The sequence below is a fragment of the Pelodiscus sinensis genome, chromosome 1 (assembly GCF_052426305.1).
Source record: "Pelodiscus sinensis isolate ZL-2025 chromosome 1, ASM5242630v1, whole genome shotgun sequence".
NCBI lineage: Eukaryota > Metazoa > Chordata > Testudines > Trionychidae > Pelodiscus > Pelodiscus sinensis.
In genome coordinates, this window is record NC_143052.1 from 234,778,107 (window position 1) to 234,797,071 (window position 18,965).

General features: G+C 39.2%; 1 protein-coding gene across 3 annotated transcripts in view; it reads right to left on the bottom strand.

Moving 5' to 3' along the window:
* The window catches only part of AFF3 (ALF transcription elongation factor 3), a 456,198-nt gene that overhangs the window by 254,357 nt on the left and 182,876 nt on the right, over window positions 1-18,965 (bottom strand). For all 3 annotated transcript variants that reach the window (XM_075916914.2, XM_075916923.2, XM_075916908.2), the window contains exon 4: window positions 3,410-3,454. In XM_075916914.2, coding sequence (XP_075773029.2) covers window positions 3,410-3,454 — 45 coding nt within the window. The remainder of the gene's footprint in view (window positions 1-3,409; window positions 3,455-18,965) is intronic.

Below are 18,965 nucleotides of genomic sequence, written 5' to 3' on the forward strand. Positions count from 1 at the left end.
CCCTACCGCCTCACACCCCCACATATGCTTTATATGCTCCTGCTCAACAGTGAAATGGATGAACCCTGCTGACTTAGCTACATCGACAGTGGCAATTTGGGTGGCCTCACTACATCACACGGGACACTTTTCACAAACCTCAGCAATGTAGCTAGGTCAACCTAAGTTTTACTTTTAGCCCAGTCAGAATTCAGATTTCAGAAATTTATTTCCTTTCAACAAAAATACTAAAAAAAAATCCAGGAAGTCACCCATAAAGACTATATTAACAACCAGACCAAATTCATCTCATACATTTTTCAATTCCACAGCAAATTCCAGCTCCAGGTATATCAGGGGTGGGCTACAACAGTTGAATTAATGGAGATGTAGGATGATTCACTACTATTACTCCAATTTTAAGCAGATTGTATAGCAAAATACACTTTTACCCCAAATCCCAACATTCATTACAAAATGCACAGAACACAGACTAATAAAAGATAATCAAAATAAACCAAAGGGATTACATGATCAGTGTTCCCTGTAAGATGTGCGCTTGTGTGGCCTCTCAGAAGAGATTCATATGCTGCCCGGCTGATTAGCAGAATGCCCACAGCTAGGTTTCTATTTCTACTGATGGTGTGCATTCTCACATGCTTTGGAGCACCTAAAAATGTATTCCACGGATGGATACAATTTTCACAAAAATGGGAAAGATTAGAGGGAACATTGATCATGACTCTCACATGGACAGCCCATAGTTTATTCTGAGAAAGTGTGGAGGATGGCTGCAGAAACACTGAGGTAGCTAGGGAGGGACAGAGTTAAGGATATGTACAGAACCTTAACTATGATTTTCTTTGCTTTTTGTGGTTTTAAAATGCTGCCTTTCACTTAGAATGTACAAATTGGCAAACATTTGTTCTAGTAAGGCTTTTCTGTGTTGGTCTATCATTATAACTGTAATTAAATGGTGTTTTTGACTTGAAGTTTCCCTAGCTTCTTTCAAATATTTGTATAGCCTCCCTGTAGGTGAAAACTTTATGATGCCAGACACTGTCATTATAATTTGATGCAGCAGATGTAAATTGGTGGATGAAGTAGGATCAGGGCTAGGATTCCTGTAGATCTTAGATATCCCTTGCAGGCTTTATAAACTTTCCAGGAGTCCTTATATTATCTCTAGAGCAGTGTTTCTCAAAGAAGACTGGCCTGCCTTATGTAGGTCTGAGTTGATGACGATAAGGGAGTTACTCACCTCATGCAGTAACGAGTGTTCTTCAAGATGTGTGTCCCCGTGGGTGCTCCACTGTAAGTGAGGGGTTGCCCTGAGCTGCAGATCGGAGCTTTGTATAGCAGTTTCCCCTGTTGAGCCACGCATGCCCAGGAGGCATCTCAAGCCCTTCCCACCTCCTGAGGAGCGCGGCTCAACTCCCTCCCTTTCAGTTCCTCGTCTCCGCCCGAGAATTTTGACTCTGAGCAGAGGGGAGGTAGGGAGGGTCGTGGAGCACCCACGGGGACACACATCTCGAAGAACACTTGTTACTGCACGAGGTGAGTAACTCCCTTTTCTTCTTCGAGTAGTGTCCCCATAGGTGCTCCACTGTAGGTGACTACAAAGCAGTATTCAATGTAAGGCTGGAGGGAGCCGGAGTCATAGTTTAGCAATGATAGAGAGTACTGCTGTGGCAACTGATGAATCACTCTTGAGTTGTGGAAGGATAGCGTAGTGTTTAGCAAAAGTATGGTCTGAAGACCATGTTGCTGCCCGGTAAATGTCTCTTAAGGGGACAGTGCCAAGAAAGTCTGTAGAGGTAGCCGTGGCTTGGGTGGAATGCGCTAGTGGTGGGCGCTGTAGCGGTCTATTGCCTAGAGAGTGGCACTTGATTATACATGTCGAGATCCATTTTGAGATTTGTTGTGATGATATTGGTGCCCCTTTTGATCGTTCAGGGATGGAAATAAAAAGTCTTTCAGATTTACGAAATGGTTTTGTTCTTTCTAGGAAGAAGGCCAGAGCCCTCCGGATGTCCAGAGTATGCAGGGTGACATCTCTCTGTGAAGAGTGTGGTTTCGGGAAGAAGGTAGGTAATATGATCGGTTCGTTGAGGTGGAATTCCGTACAGACCTTAGGCAGGAACGTCGGGTGTGGTCTAAGTATGACCCTATCCTTTGTGAAAACTGTGTAAGGGGGTTCCAACATTAGTGCTGCAAGTTCACTCACCCTTCTGACAGAGGTGATGGCTAAGAGGAAGCAGACTTTCATAAAAAGGAAGGGAAGTGGTATTGTTGCCAATGGTTCAAAGGGAGGTCTGGTCAGGTAGTCCAAAACAAGATTTAAGTCCCACAAAGGGGGTGGGGCTTTATATGGTGGATACACATTTTGGAGTCCCTTGAGGAACCTCTTTGTGATAGGATGGTTAAAAATGGAGAAGCCATCCACCGAGGTATGAAATGCTGCTATTGCAGAGAGGTGTACTCTTAGAGAAAAAATTGACAGTCCCGATGTTTTAAGGTCCATAATGTAATCTAGGATGGTATTCAGTGGAGAAACACAGGGTTCCACTTTGGCTCGTTGACACCAGTGAGAAAAACGTACCCATTTCTGCTGGTAGGTTTTTCGCGTGGATTGCCTCCTGCTATGGAGGAGGATGTCTTTTACTTTCTGCGAGCAGCGGTCTTCTATCTCTGAGAACCAGAAAGAAGCCACGCCTGAAGATTCAGGGTATGGAGTTGGGGATGTAGTATCCTGCCATTGTCCTGAGATAATAGGTCTATCCGGTATGGTAGAGGCTGGGGAGGCTGGATCGCTAGCTTGTAAAGGTATGGGTACCAGGTTTGGCAAGACCATGACGGGGCAATCAGGATGACTAGGGCTTTGTCTCTCAGGATTTTGCGTAGGACTCTTGGGATGAGAGGTATGGGGGGAAAGGCATAATCTAGGGGGGCTGCCCATTTGTTTAGAAAGGCATCCCCCAGAGAATGGTTGCCAAGTCCCGCACATGAGCAGAATTGGGGACATTTGGTATTCTGCAAATAACTTTGCAGATGTTGACATAACAATGTCATTAATAATATAACCACACAATGGATTTTAATCATATCCAAACGGGAGAATTGCCCTCCCCCAATTAAGTTTCTGAACAATCATGATTAATGGTAACACACACACAACTTGGTTTGTAAACCTGAAACATGCTTACACATTTTAGTGTTTAATTTAGTTCCCTTGTCTGCTTCCAGGGAAATGTCTGGTCAGCAGTAGCAAGTGCAAAGCATTGTTTTTATATGTTTTACTTGTTTTCTAGAAAAGTCACATCTAAAAAAGTACACAAGTACCAGAGGAGGAATTCTATTACTTACACTTTCTCTTTCTTTCTAGGGTAAATTTAATGGCATAAGAACAGAGTAATTAAAGAGTTCCTACCCGCAAAATTTCTTCAATACAGCTGTTATCTCCTGTCCCGCTATCCTGTAAACAAAGAGGAAAATATTTTTTAAGTAAGAAATAACAAATGGCAGGTTTGAAGACATGGCATTGGCAGACAAATTTGTTTGTCCTACTTCTGTATGTTAATAGCAGAGTTCTTTTGGAAGACCATTCTGAGAGCAGACCCATAATATAATAACCAAAGTAGCACACTTCCTGGCAGAGTGGAGGGAGGGTTTGAATTCATATCCTTTGGAAGCGTGAGGGGGTAACAATATCAGAATTAAGACAGTCATATACAAGCAGAGAATAATTTATGTTTCATAAATTTTTGTGGCTGTTATTTCATGCCAGGTTATGGGAACTCATGAATCTTTTATTGTCAAGACTCCTGGAAAATGCTGCTGAATATGGACCTTGGTTATTAAACAAATGAATTGTCCTTAACCCTTTTGCTGTAATATAGTTTGTCATCTTAAAAGCCAATAGGAGTTATGCCACCGATTTCAACAGAAAAAGAACTAGGTGCAACATAAAGCGTCTTTCTAGAATTACTCATTGTTGACAAATCACTGGTTAAAAGGTACTACAAGCAATTGAAAACAGACCCATTCTGAACTCATCATTGCAACAGATTACTCAAAGAATGTAATATGCTGCTTTTGTTGTTACTGGTGGAGTAACAATAAAACAGAAATATAGGTAGTCCCCGGGTTACATGGATCCAACTTACATCGGATCCCTACTTACATATGAGGTGAGGCAACCCCACACTAGCTGCTTCCCCCCAGTAGACCAGGGAGACGCGAAGCTAGCGTCCCCCTCCCCCCCAGCAGACCAGGGAGATGCGGAGCGGCTTTTCTCAGCAGACACCTAAGCTTGAGAATAAAGGACTGAGGGACGTGAGGTGTGGGAGAATAAAACTGAGCTCTGGAGAAATGTTTGGCTAGAGTTTCCCCTACAATATGTACCAGTTCCGACTTACATACAAATTCAACTTAAGAACAAACCTACAGTCCCTATCTTGTACGTAACCCGGGGACTGCCTGTACTTGATGCTGCTAATAAAGGGAACTAACAAGAAAAAAACACACACATGAAAAATCACAAAATACTGTGGACTTTCTTCCTCCCTCCCACATTAGCTGATTTGTTTTTCTCCTCTCCCTAGATCCCCCCCGCCCTTTAAAAATAAAAAGCCATTCTATGCTTCATGACATCAACATCATGAACAGTTGAGCACACAAAGCCCTCCTGGCACGCCACGGGCCTTGTTTGCAGAGCAGCAAGTCAGATGCCCCCACCAAAAGTCTACAATTCATATTTGCGCTGGTTTTATATAAGAAGGCAGAAGATGTCATCTTCTTTCTTAACGTGATTTCCAGCCCCCCCCCCCCCCCGCCCCCGGTGTTGCTCTACTGTTAAGATCAAAATACCAAAGGTAAATAGATTAAATTTGCTCATAACTCAATTCAGAAATATCTATTTTTGTGTTTTAATATTAAATCTTTCTCCTCCGAGTATAATAAAGTACATTTGAAAATATTCACTTGTAACAGATTCGTCCTTTCTACCACCATGGAATTAAGCCAAAATATTGTTCCTTGGCCCATTACACTTCAAGGCAGAAAATAAAAACACTTTACTGCTCACAATTATATCTTGATCCAAGTGACCTGATAGTCTTCTAATGTGTGATAATGAAAGAGAAACACAAGGTCCAGGCAAACAGAGGAAAATAAGGAAACGTTATTTGGAAAAAAATTGGTGTCCCCTTTTCTCTTTATAACAGTCTCATTCCATGATCTTGCCCTTTTAGCACCATAATACCACACCAATACATGTGTATCTAGAAGATTACACTACATAATATTTTTTTCACTTTCCAAAATGCCACAGAAATCCACAAGTCTCTGAATTCAAAATGATGAATTTAACTTTGCAAAAATATTTTAATAAAAGATTTACATGGTGGTAAATTCCACCTGCAGTTTGCATCAATAGGTGATTTGTTGGAGGGCTTGCAGGAAGGAGGAACATGTACATATGGTGGTTGTCTTATTAATGTGTATGAATTAAATGGCTTGGGGAGGAAATTATTAAAGAGATTAATCTTATAACAGAATACCAGCTTTTTAAAGATCCTCTGATCTGCTTACTCAATGTTCAATGACTTTTTATTATATTTAGAGTTCATATTGCACACTGCTGCATAAATGTAACCCCCCAAATATGGAATTATGGCATAATAAAATATGAATTGTCCTGTAATGGAAAAACATTCATACCAATACATACAGAAGAAAAGGGCAAAAAAGGCAATAGATACTCAGAAATATGGTCACCCTTTTTCATGAACGCAGAGGAGGAGGGCTCCCCAGCAAGAAGGCCAAAATTTTTAAACAGATTCTTTGAATATTAATCTGGTCCTGAATAAGTCAAGTACAATGTAGTAAGTTAACATTTTATTGTAACTTTGCCTTACTACAATGTTATTGTTTTTTTAATCTATTACTTACATGCAGTAAATACTCAGAGGGGTAGCCACATTAGTCTATAAGTTTAAAGGAACAACGAGTAGTCCTGGAGCACCTTATAGACTTACAATATATATATTTAGAATCATGAGCTTTCATAGGCAAAACCCACTTCCTCAGATGATCAGTAAATGCTATACACCTCTCCAATCTTTCACCTATTTAAATGGATGAATCTGCCCATTTTAAACTGTGTTCAGCTTCTACTATTATGTAAGTGCCTACATAAACACCTACATAAATGCATCTGATGAAGTGCGTCTTTGCCCAGGAAAGCTTATGCTCCAATAAATCTGTTAGTCTTTAAGGTGCCACAGAACTTCTTGTTATAAATGCCTACATGTCCCTGTACCTACATAAATATATAAAAAGAGCCTATAATTTTGAACAATGTAATCATTTCTCCCTCTTTGAAAATGTACATAAAGCAAAAGATGGGCACAATGTACATTTCAATTACTCTGGGTTTTGGGGAGTGGGGTTGTCAGGTTTGTGGGTGTTACTTCGTGCTGAATTGCTGAACTGTTACTAATGTATTATTTATACTAACTTGGATGAACTCATTTGTCTGTCACTATTTTTTTTAAATCTATCACAACAGACTTGCCTCCCTGAACCTCCAATGAACTCCCAGGGAAATGCTGGCAACTCTAGTTCACTTTTATCAAAGGCAGTGGGCATGATTCCTTCAGTTCTCTGATGCTTTTCTCATTACCTTCATTTCTCAGTCAGAGCAGCCCTACACAACACCAAACATTTGTACGAACATGCACACCCAGAGTCTGGCAGGAAAATGTGAGGATCTGCAGCCGAGGATAACAGCACTTATTTCTGCAGAAATAGCCAGGAGCATCACATCATTGATAACACAAGGAGCTAATTGCCATGCAAAGCACAGAGCACTGTAAGAAACGAAGCTGAATAAAGACTGCACCAAATTCTTGGGACATGGGATGTACTGTAATTGCAAGAAAGCTACATCTGTATATATTTTATTTTATAATGTCCCTTATTTTTTTCTTACCAACAGCTTTCACAAAGTGATATTAAAAGGAACTTCTATTGAAAGAATGTCCTCTTTATGAGACTTTTCTCCTCCTCTTAAAGCCTTACATTGAAAAAAAGGTAGACCCATCTCCCATAGCAATCTAGTTTAAATTTAGGCTACATCTACACTTGGAGCTGGGGGGGTGTTACTCAGCTAACGCCGACATGCTCACACTTGTTCCCATCAAGCCAGCATCCCAAAAATAGCAGCATAGCCATTGTAGCATGGGCAGCAGTGAGTGGCAGCATGGCTGACCCACCCCAAGTATGTATTCATGGAGGAGGGGGGGGCAGAAGAGGTAGATGGAGCACTAGTAAGATAAGTGCTAGTGCAAGTATTTCTATATGAGGTGGGAATTACATCCCCTAGCTCCAACTGTAGAACAGACATAGCCTCACCGTAAGAGATTATTATGGCAAAAGCTTTTTATATCATTATTTGTGTTGCATTAAGTACTTCTACTAACTCACCAAAACTTACTGCATTTTGCTTTCAGTGTGAATTAAGACTTATTAAAGTATTTTAAAAGTTGAGGAATACCTAATTTATATCCTTGACCTCTGTCCACTCCGTCTGGGTCCTTCTTGCCATACTGGCATTAAAAGCTGGGCCAGCTTGGTATCTGCAGCCAGCTTGGTGTCAGCTGATGGTACATTTGGGGTCCTTTCTAAAGTGGGTTCTTGACTGCAAGGATTCTATACTCTATTCTGACACTCTTCTGGTACATCACTTTCTCTCTGCTCAAACTGCCACCCTTCATAAGCACTGTAATTGGATGAAATCATAGGTGCAGGTTACACTACCAAGCAATGGGTAAGATTCTGTTGCTGGAATTCATACATGCAGAGCAAGTTAAAGTTCCATTTGGTAACTGGTGATGAGTGCTTACAACTTGGACTGAAAATTTCTTCTGAAAAAAATGCATGGGCATAAACTCTGTTTTGCTTATCTATCAAAAGCTGGTTTCCATAATCTTCAAGACAGTGGATCATTTCAATGCAGAAAACTTCCAGATTAAAAAAAAAAGAATAAAAGATATCTTGATTGAAAGTACTATAATATTAGAACAACTGGTGCTTTAAAAAAACTGCTTATGGACAGACCTTAAAGACAGTTAAATGTCTAACTCCCATTGAAATCAATATATGGGCTATATAAATAAAGTGTACAGAAGAATTGTGGACCAGGTTGTTAATGAAATAAAAGGCATCAATTCCCACTACTGAATGAAACTTCAGACTCATTAATATGTTTCATAACAAGTGTTTCCCTCTTCTTGCTGTCCTTCTTCTTGAGGTGTTGCATTCATGCCTACACTCGACATTGCTCATCTCATGTAAAAAAACTATTTCTGCATTTTGATTTAAGGTAGGGGCTACTAGTTATGCCACTAATTAAGTACTTTCCATTATAAGCCCTGTTTTCACTTCTTTACAGGTTTGCAGAATTTCTATTGTGTGGGTTGCAATATTGCATGTTTGATCTGTCTCAGTGCTGTTGCTTTTTTGTTAGATGGTGTATCAGGAAAATTTCAGCAAAAACACTTACACAATTTTTGATAAGAAGACTAGGGAAAATCAAGGAGTTTTGCCAGTGCTAAATTTCTGCCCATGCAACCATTTATTTGAAGAGCTTTACATCTTAAAAGGACCAGTACATTGAAAATCAGCATGTGGATGATAATCATGGGGTCAGAGAAGTGGATTTTACTATTTCATGAAAATGTATCTAGATTTGGCAGAGTTGTAAAGCTAAAAAATTCCATTTGCCCTTGCTTAGTAGGATTTTGTTAGAGGTTTGCTGCTTAGGTGTCAGAACATTCCATTTATATGGAGCATGTTGAACTGCCCAAAAAACTCCCGAATGTGACAACTGCACTGAGCATACTCCATGGCATAGAGTTAGTGCTCCGGCTCAGAAAGAGAAAATGTAATGGCAGGAGCAGCAATTGCATCCACCCCTTTGATCTACAGGAAGGAAAGATTTGTGGTAAGAGCCTCAGCAAAAGCTGAATAAAACTCCGAATTTCTGATTTATGGGAAATTCCTACATTTTGAAATTTGTTTTCTTTCCAAATGAGAAACCCCCACGAGAACAAAACCCCCCAAAACTTCAAAATTTCCTGCAAAACAACATTCTTAAACATTTTGTTTTGTTAAAACTAAAATGTTTTGTTTCATTTTCTACTTTTAAAAATGTTATAGCATAATTTAAAATATAAAACAGATTTCAAAAGAAAGAGTCCTTTTGTCAAGACAAAACACTGAAATGTTTCATTCTGATAAAGTTAAACAATCACTTTCTCAAATGCTACATTTAAAAAGATTGACACTAAATATAAATCAAAACCAACACAGAACATTCCATGGAAAGTTTCAATTTCAACTTAACTTTAAAAAATTTTCAAGGAAAGCATTCCATTGGAAAATGTTTGACCAGTTCTTATCAATGCCAATCTCTTTTCATTGCTAAAAGCAAAGTTATAGATCTCCTTTTCCTCGTTGTGTCATGAGAACAGGAATCCCCCACAGCTGCCTTTCCTCCTTGTAGTTACACTAACAGCTCCTTGTTTTAATCTGCTTTAGCCACTGTGAGAAGATGGGCTGGGTGTAAGGAGCAGATGACGAGTTGTATAGTCTCTTCTCCCTCACTGAGGGTACGTCTAGACTACAGGGTTTTGTCAACGGAAGTTTTGTCAACAGATACTGTCAACAAAACTTCTGTCGACATAGAGCGTCTAGACACATTCAGTTCTGTCGACAAAGCAAGCTGCTTTGTCGACAAAACCCTGTAGTCTAGACGCAACCCTACAGGCAATAACACCTTCCGTCGACAGAACTCTGTCGACAGAAGGTGTTATGCCTCGTAAAATGAGGTTTACCAGCGTCGACAAAACTGCTGAGTTCTGTCGACGTTATGTCGACAGAACTCAGCGGTAGTGTAGACGCAGGTATAGTTTTGTCGACAAAAGTCCACTTTTGTCGACAAAACTCAGTAGTCTAGACACACCCTAACTCTGGTACTTCACTGTCTGTATTATTCAGCAGGTCTTGTGCTCTTATCTTAGGATGCAGACAAGCAGGGCTTGAATAGGAATAGATCAGACATGGTTATCAGCCTGTCACTATTTTCTGGTGACATCTTCTCTCTCAGAATTTCAACTTTCATAAAAAACACAAAGTTGCACCAGAAACTTTAGTTCACATTTCCTACATTTTTTGGTGCTTGCCTTTACAATGTTAGTTCTTTACATATAACTTAAAATACAATTGGCTATAATATGTCAAAAACCAGCTATTCATTCTTAGGCTTTTTATTACTCTGTTTTGGACCTAAGACTTGCTTTAATTTTATAAGGGATTGTTTTTTTCTAGGAAAGCATCTAAAACCTGGGACGTGACAGTAGAAAAACATTTTACTCAGGCTCTGTGATGAAAATGTTGTATTAATTACAATACAAATGTTATTCAAACATAATTCACAGTGACTGTTAATAAACTCTGTCATTTTAATTAATATATTCATTATCTTTTCCTGAAATGGATTCTTTATATTTATTATGGGGACTATTTTTCATATAATGGAAACTTGCAACAATGCTCTTTCCTCAAAAAGGGAGAAGGAGAAACATTGAAAGGATTTTCTTTTAAAAAGGTTTAGAAGTGTATACTGAAAAAACAGCAACATATTATTGCTCCGTGGAAAGGATCTGGATATCTTAGTCCTAGATCACTCAGTAATTTGAGTGCTAACATGACCCAGGATTTGTACCAGGAATTGAGACTCTCTGGCTAGGAAGAAAATGAATTAAAAAAAACCTACAGGCAAATTGGAACACAAAATGCCCTGACTGCAAGCTGCTTAGAACAAGTTAATTGGACAGAGCCTGTTTTATTCATGGTAGCTGAAATATAGTCAAAGCATCACAGAGCGTCATTTGATAATTTCCAGTTGGGTAAGTACAGTGACATTTGGTGAATGGGGGAGATGGGGAGTCATCACAGAAGAAAGGTAATGGTGGAAGTTGAAAAGCCACAGAACAAGATGGCTCCCAAACCTCACAGAATAAATTACAGAAACTGAGCTTTACCAACACCAGTTTCATGACAGACCCGTTCTATTATTCATTTTTCTTGCCAAAAGAAAAATAATTACATAACAATACTAAAAATTATCAACTAAATGTAAACATCCCTTTAAATTCTGATGCCTTCAGTGCATTGGAATTTGTTTCATAATGGTATGAAGGTGAAGATGAAAGCAGAGCAGTGCACCATACTTCACCATATGCATTGTACATACTATAATTGAGGCGTTCTATTTTGTGACTTCCAAAATCCCCAGTTAGTTTGCAAAATAAGGGTTCTTCTGTAGTAAGATGGTAGTAATGAGATTGTCTGATAGACCACCTCTCCTTAAGTGATTCTACCATTGCTCAGATAACATGCCTGTGACAACTACAGCAACTGTTTTAATGGAAAAGAAATATTAAGAAAGTAGTTTTAGCTGTCTGTCTTTTGATCCATGGACCACAGTTTAGGAACCACTATAATAGACAAATAATGGAGAGGAATAAGAGGTTGCATTTAATAATGAGAAAAACATGGTCTGCAAACTATTGTTTTTGAAATAGCACATACTACACAGAAAATTATTTTGGAAATCCACTTTTCTTTTTATTAGCCAACTGTCCAGACAATTTATGGGCCTGATCTAGTGTACTTCCATTGTGAATGGGAGATGTGGCCATTTAAGGTATGTGGGTGAGATTCTGTGCTACGCCTGTAAGCGCATGTCTACAATGTAACCACAGCGGTGATGAATGCATGTGCAAACATGACCAAAACTAGTCTGGGTTGCCTATCTTGAATGACAATAGCAGTGAAGCCTCAGCAGCACGGGCAGCTGCCCAGAGTATTCAGACTTGCCTGCAATCCTGGGTATGTACTTCAGCAGCTAGTCAATGCTGCTGCAGCCTCACTGAGACTGTTCTTCAAATTAGCTAGATCAGTGTTTCTCAACCAGTGGTATGAGTACCCTTGAGGGTACTTGAGAGAAGTCTGGGGGGGTACATCAAAACAACTGAAATTTGAAGAAAACTGAATATTTGTTGTAAGTTTTACAGCGTTTTATTATTTTTGTACTTTTTATATCCAAAAATTTCATCGCCCGCCCAGCTACAATTAAGTTGTTTAAACAAACGTGTTGCAATTATAGACAAAAAATGTGTGTGTCTGAAAACTGTAGGTACTGTGGGTACTTATAACTTTTTTTTTTAAAGAGATACTTTATAAAAAAAAAAGGTTGAGAAGGGCCTGGCTGGAGGCTAGAGTAACCTCTAGCACCATTTAGACAGCTTGAAGTCCTGAGTTACAGCAGCCTCTGGCTGTCCTAGGGGCTTCAGCATGGCCAAAACCTCTGTAGCACTGCATGCTGGGACCCAACCCACCAACACATCTCTTTATGATCCACCATGCCCCATACCCCAGGGCTTGTGAAGGGGCCCATGAAGGAAAGCCTTATGCTCGCCTTGCGTAGTGTTTGTGCTGGACAATCCTCTCTCCTGATGGAGGGCTTTTAGAGTCTCTTTCCCACTGCTCTGGCCCTTTACCTAGTGCAAAGGAAAGAGATAGAGGGGAGGATTTCACCATCCAAGGAAGCCTTTTGTCTAACTTAAGTTGCACCTATTGTTCTCACCCAGTATAAAGATAAAGATACAAGCAGACTGGGGCTATGTCTAGATTGCAGGTTTCTTGCGCAAGAAGCTTTTTATTAGAAGAGATCTTCCACAAAAACTTTTTGCACAAGAGCACGTCCACATTGCAAAAGCGCATCGGAAAAGCGATGCGCTTTCGCGAAAGAGAGCGTCCAGACTGCATGGACGCTCTTTCAAAAGTAAGCTCTGATTGCCATTAACAGAATGGCCACCAGGGCACCTGTGCCTTTTTCCTCTTTTTGCACAAAAAACCCTGCTTCCCCGTCCACATACACCTTTTTGCGGAAGAGCTCTTTTGCAAAAAGGTGTTCTTCCTCATAGAATGAGGAATAACTATGCTGGAAAACTCACTCTGTTCTTTTGATTTTTTTGTGCAAAAATGCACTTGAGGTGTGGACACTCTGCGAGTTTTTTCGGAAAAATGGCTGTTTTTCCGAAAAAAAAACTCTGTAGTGTAGACATAGCCTGGGTGAGAACAAAAGAAAAGCAAGTCTACATTAACAGTTCCATCTTTCAGTCACAGTTGAACTAAGAATGTGAGGTTATGTCTAGACTATAAGCCTCTTTCGAAAGAGATTGTCTAGACAGCCCCAAGTCTTTTGAAAAAGTGAGGCAATCTGGATGCTCTCTTTCAAAAAAGCCCGGTTTGCGTTCAAGAATGCCTTTTTTCAAAAGAGCTCTTTCAAAAAAAGGCGTTCTTGTAAAATGAGGTTTACCACTGTTGAAAAAAACACTGCGTTCTTTCAATTTAATTTTGAAAGAACAGGACGGCAGTCTAGACGCAGGTGAAGTTTTTTAAAAAAAACTCTGTAGTCTAGAAATAGCCTAATAGCAAAAGAGTCATTGTCAGGTAAGTATGTTCATAGATAATGGTGGATGTTTTAAAAATTTAAATAAAACAAAAAAATCCCTCAAATCTCCTTTCTACCCATCACTAGTGACAATGGAACAATCAATTACCACAGCTACAATACTACCAGTTTATATGAAAATAGCTTGAGAACTTCAAGTGAATGGCACTGGCAGATGAGCTAAGCAATTTAACAGACTTCAACATTTTATTCATAAAAAACACTGCAGTCCAAGAACAATAAAAGGGAGTGTAATGGGCAAGAACTGCATTGTTCTATTAATAAAATATAAAGTTTTTATTTTTATTAGGAAAGAGTGACTATCAAATCAATACTGTATCATAGTATATTCATGGTTTTTTTCTTTTCTAACAAAACAATGGATGCTGTTGTGATTACATTCTCTTTCCACATAGTTACAAAATATAATAAGATTGTAGTAATTAAAAATGCCACTGCAATATAAGGTGTCCAATCCTATAGGATGCTGGGTGAGGGTCCTGAGCTCCCATTGAAGTCATCAGGAATGGAAGGCACTCAACACTTATCAGGAACAACTCAGATTGCAAAATTGCATCCTTATGCCTCCTTCACCACTAATTATTATGTCATTCAAAAAAAGCTAATTGAAATCCTTTGAAAATGCCTTCTGCTCAGTATATAACTGTACTGCATTATATTAGTGCACACTGTAGGTATATTCAATTGATTAACTGTTTGACATAATAGTCTTCTATTGGAAAGTTTCTGTAATGGAAACTGGAGTCCTTTGCCTTTGTAAGAGCACTGTTACAGAAAGTGCAAGCTTCTCACACAGCCCACAATAGTCCTCCACAGTAACCTACAGAGACCTTCTGTGCAACTGATGAGTGCATTCTCCCATCCCATTCAGTTCTTGGCCTGTCCTTTAATGAGACTGCAGCTGGGCCAATTAATGTCAATTGGAATATAATTTTTTTGGGGGGTGGACATTTGTCCACTAGGAACAGGATGACAGAATCATAGTCATGTAATATATTTAGTGTATTTGTCCAGGAAGAATATACAATAATCCTAATACATTCCTGTAACGCAGTAGCATTTATCAAAAAGCATATTATGGAACTATTAATCTTATTGTAACATAATATGTATATACCACCAGCTACTACTATGCAATTAATTAAATGGATTAATTTGCCAAAAGATCTTTTTAAAAGATTTTAATTAACAATAAATCAATGCAATTATTCAACATGAAAATCAATTACATCCCTATTTACATTATTTAACTCCAAATATTTCTGTTTTATGTGCTTGTAATTAGCAAGCTATAAAAGATGCCATAAATAGGAGCATAATGAGAGGAACTGTTTATAAATGATAATTGGTATTCATTCCCACTGAGCTAAAGGTTATGTGATTACAGAGTGTAGCAAAGAAAGGGTTAAATCTATCAGTGGTGGAAGGCTTTGGAATACAAAATTCTATGAAAATCTTTCCTTAATACAAAAACACCCTGCTAAAAGGGACCCCCAAAAATGTTGGACTGAAACTCTAATGCCTCTGGGGCATGGGAGGTTCTACCTTAAAATATATGCAAATTTATTCATCAGTGACTAGATTGGAAGCAGAAAGCCCTTTCTTTGGACCTGAAGAAGAACACAAAGGAAGTCTGAATTCCCCATCCCAAAAGAGATAAGCGGCAGGGCTCTAACAACACCAAATTCAAGTTCAAAAGGAATGGAGAATAAAATTCAGATTCCTACAAACATTTGAATTAACCTCAGGGAAGGGGAAGCTCAGAGCAGGGCAAGGGATTACTCTGTCATTGTCGGAAACAAGAAAGTTAGCTTAATTGACACTCCGCGTGGACAGTAAGGGCCACAAGAAAGGCCATTTTCACCAGGGCCAAAATAAGGGTGCTGATTGTAGAACACCCAGGGGAGCTGCATAGAGCATGAAACAAACACAATGAAAATAGCCTAGGTTGCCAGGAGGTAAAATTTGATCTAGTCTTCATCTATAACTGTTCCATGGTTCTGAAATACCAGGATCCTTATGGAGGAGAGACTAATTCCGTATGTTCTATTGCTGAAGCCTGCTTTCTCAGTGTTATCTAATCCTAACTGAAATAAACCTCCAATACCTGAAGAGCCCAGCAAATTTTTGCTTTCCAACCCTAGCCTAAGAGAGTGTTCCTGTTAAACAGTCCTCTGCAGTAGATTGCAGATTGTCTGTCACTATGGAAGAGAAACCAAGATATTGCACGGCTCTTCTCGCAAAGATCAGACTTCTACATACAATTTTTCTAAGGCAGTGGAATGAACTGGTCACTGAGACTAGAACTGATTGTCATTTCACTGGAACATGCTGCTTCATCAAACCTTAAATGTTTCACAAGCACCCTTTGGCATCAGCCATTTTTTTGCTGAATTGACAAAAGATTTGGTCAGAACCCTGCCTGCCACAGTTCCACTGGGAACCTGCTGGTTTCCTGCCTGCTCACCTAACAAGGTGCTACAGAATGTGGCCCAAAGACCTGAAGCAGCCCCACTATTCAGTTTGTCTTTTGGCTGGGGACCACAGGACTTCCAAGCTTCTTGCATTTGAGGGAAAGGCCTAAAAATCCTGGAATCCTTGGCTGTAGTCAGGGTTGAATTCCCAGGTCCATAGCAGGGACCCTGGAAGCCCTGAAAACTCTGGGGCTCTTGGGCTTCTAACATCCCTGAAACTGGAGCCTAGAGTATGGCAGTCCAGAGAGCCCTAGCTCAAGCTGTGGTTCTCATGGGCTACACTCCCAACACTTCAGCAGGGAACCCAGGGCCAGGTTTCTCAGGGCCACTATGCTCCATGCCATTGTGCTGACTCCTGAGCCTGTTGGCTCCCCTGGCTGCCCAAATCTTGGGATAACAGACTCTCCAGGCTGTGAGAGTTGGGCAGACTGGGAAGCCAGCTGGTCCAGGAGTTTAGAAGCCCTAAGTCCGCTGCTGAGGGGCTGTATGCATGGCACAGCTACCTGGAGCAGGTGAATCCCAGGATACCTGGCAACAGTTTACATGATTTACATCAGTCGCTTTGCTGCCCATCACTGAATAGCAATGAGAAACTAACCAGTTTGCTGTTTTTTCGCTGCTGTTCTTCAGGGATGGGCAGCAATGAAATTCACAAGAATCATGTCAAGTTCACAGGATGGCTGTCAACAAAGACGGGGAAACTAAACTAAAACATTTCAATGCACTCAAATTAGAGGGCCCAGATAACTTCCATCCCAGAATACTGAAACAATTTGCACATGCAGTAGCTATTCTGGAAGCAAGGATTCTAATAAATCTATTTAGGAGAAGTCTCATATGTCTGAACAATTGCTAAAATAGTATCTCTGTGTAAGAAAGGAAAAGAAAATGTTGCAGGCAATTATAGACACAACTGTTAGTCTGCCCTCAGTAGTATGTAAGACTATGGAACAAAGTGTGAATGAAAGGATAATTACATTAATGGAGGTAAATGGAAAAGGGGATGTAGTGCAACATGTGTTTACCAAAGGTAGGTCATGCCAACCAGCCTGAATTCCTACTTTGAGAACATAACAGATTTTTAGATACAGAAAATGCTGTAGATCGAATCACACGGACTTCAATAAAGCATTTAATAGTGTGCCACATGGGAAATTAGTTAAATCAAAGAAGGTGGGGATTAGTGCAAAAATTGTTAAGGTGGAAAAGGAACTGACTAAAGGGGAGAAGGTAGCAAGTTGGGCTGAAAAGTGAACTAGTGGACTGGAGGGAGGTTGTCAGTGGAGTTCTGCAATGATTAGTCTTGGGGCCAATCTTACACAATATTTTTATTAAAGACGTAGGCATAAAAAGTAAGAGTGTGCTAATGCAGTTGCCGATGATAGAAAGTTCAGATGCATCATCAATACAGAAGAGGATTGGAATAGTACAGTCTGGATGACCTTGAAGATTAGAGTAACAGAAATGGGATGAAATTTCATAGTACAATTTTATAGTTTGCATTCCTGTGGCTATAATACTAATTTCAATGTGCTATCTCAAAGAGACCTAGTGCAAGTATGTCTATGTGAGCTGGAAATCATGTTCCTACTTCCAAGTTTAGATATAACCTGAGTTTCACTCCAGGCATAAACAGAAAAAGGAAAATAGCCCTACTACAGCTAACAGAAGCTACTGCTACAGCTAACAGAAGCATCAGGTCTGACCTACACTAGGAACTTACACTGAAAAACCTACATCTCAGAGTGACAGCCAACTCTTCCATCAATTTAGCTATTACCTCTCACGGTGGTAGATTAGCTACTCAAGTGGAAGAACCCCTCCCATTGGGTTAGATAGTGTCTATACAGAAGCATTAGAGTGGCACAGCTGCATTGCTGTAATGTTTTAAGTATAGACATACTCTTCCTTGAGCTCATATACATGCATTTTTAAGCAGATCATGATTTCCATACACATTGATAACTAGGAAGTTCTTCAGAGCAACAGAATCATTACAGGAAGCACAGAAAACAAACCAATATAGAAAGAATTCAGAGTGGCAAAAGAAGTGGAAACCTTCTGATTGAGAAACCACTGTGCTTTTATTATATGTACTCACTGATTTTATTCATGCTGATATTTCCAAGTTAATAAATGCTATAAATATGTTACTATTTTCTTTATTGTTTTTCTGCTGCTTTTGACTTATTATTTATTTCCCCAGCCTAATTAAAGGTAATTAAGTTTAAGGATATTCATTCCATGTCTTTGATCCTTACATGGAAATCAACAAAGACTTTTTTGTTCTCAACACATTCAACTTTTTTGTCTTGCTTTTACAAAAAAATATTTTATGTGATTCTGGTATGGTCTTGGATCAAGTTGTTATTGGGTACCAAAATACAGAGGGAAAAAAGACTTCTTGAAATGTCCAGACATCGACGTTTCACCTTTCTGTCTTACTTTCAAAAATGGTTCATGCAGGTTTGCTTAAGCTGAATAACATGACTGAAATTGCAAAACTGATAGCATTTACAGACCTTTGAAATTATATTACAAATGCTAAAACACTTTAAAAAGAACTTTTAAAAGTAAATATTTCAGTTAAGTCTTGGGGAATCAAAGCTTCCTCTGAAGTAAGCCTATTATTATTTATATGAAGAGATTTTTAGTGGTCAATAGCAAAGTAGCAGTCTTGACTTATGAAACTATCCAGCAGTTGAATACAGAATATTTGATCAATACCTTAACCTGTGAGAATAAAAAGCTATCTGAAACCCATTGATTACATTAATGTCTCATAATTTGTTTTATAAGACAGCTATTATGATATATAAAATATGCATGAATTAAGTGATTAAAAGCCAGGTTGTTTCCAGAAATAATAAATGTTGATTTTCCCAAATCATGATTCCGGAATAATG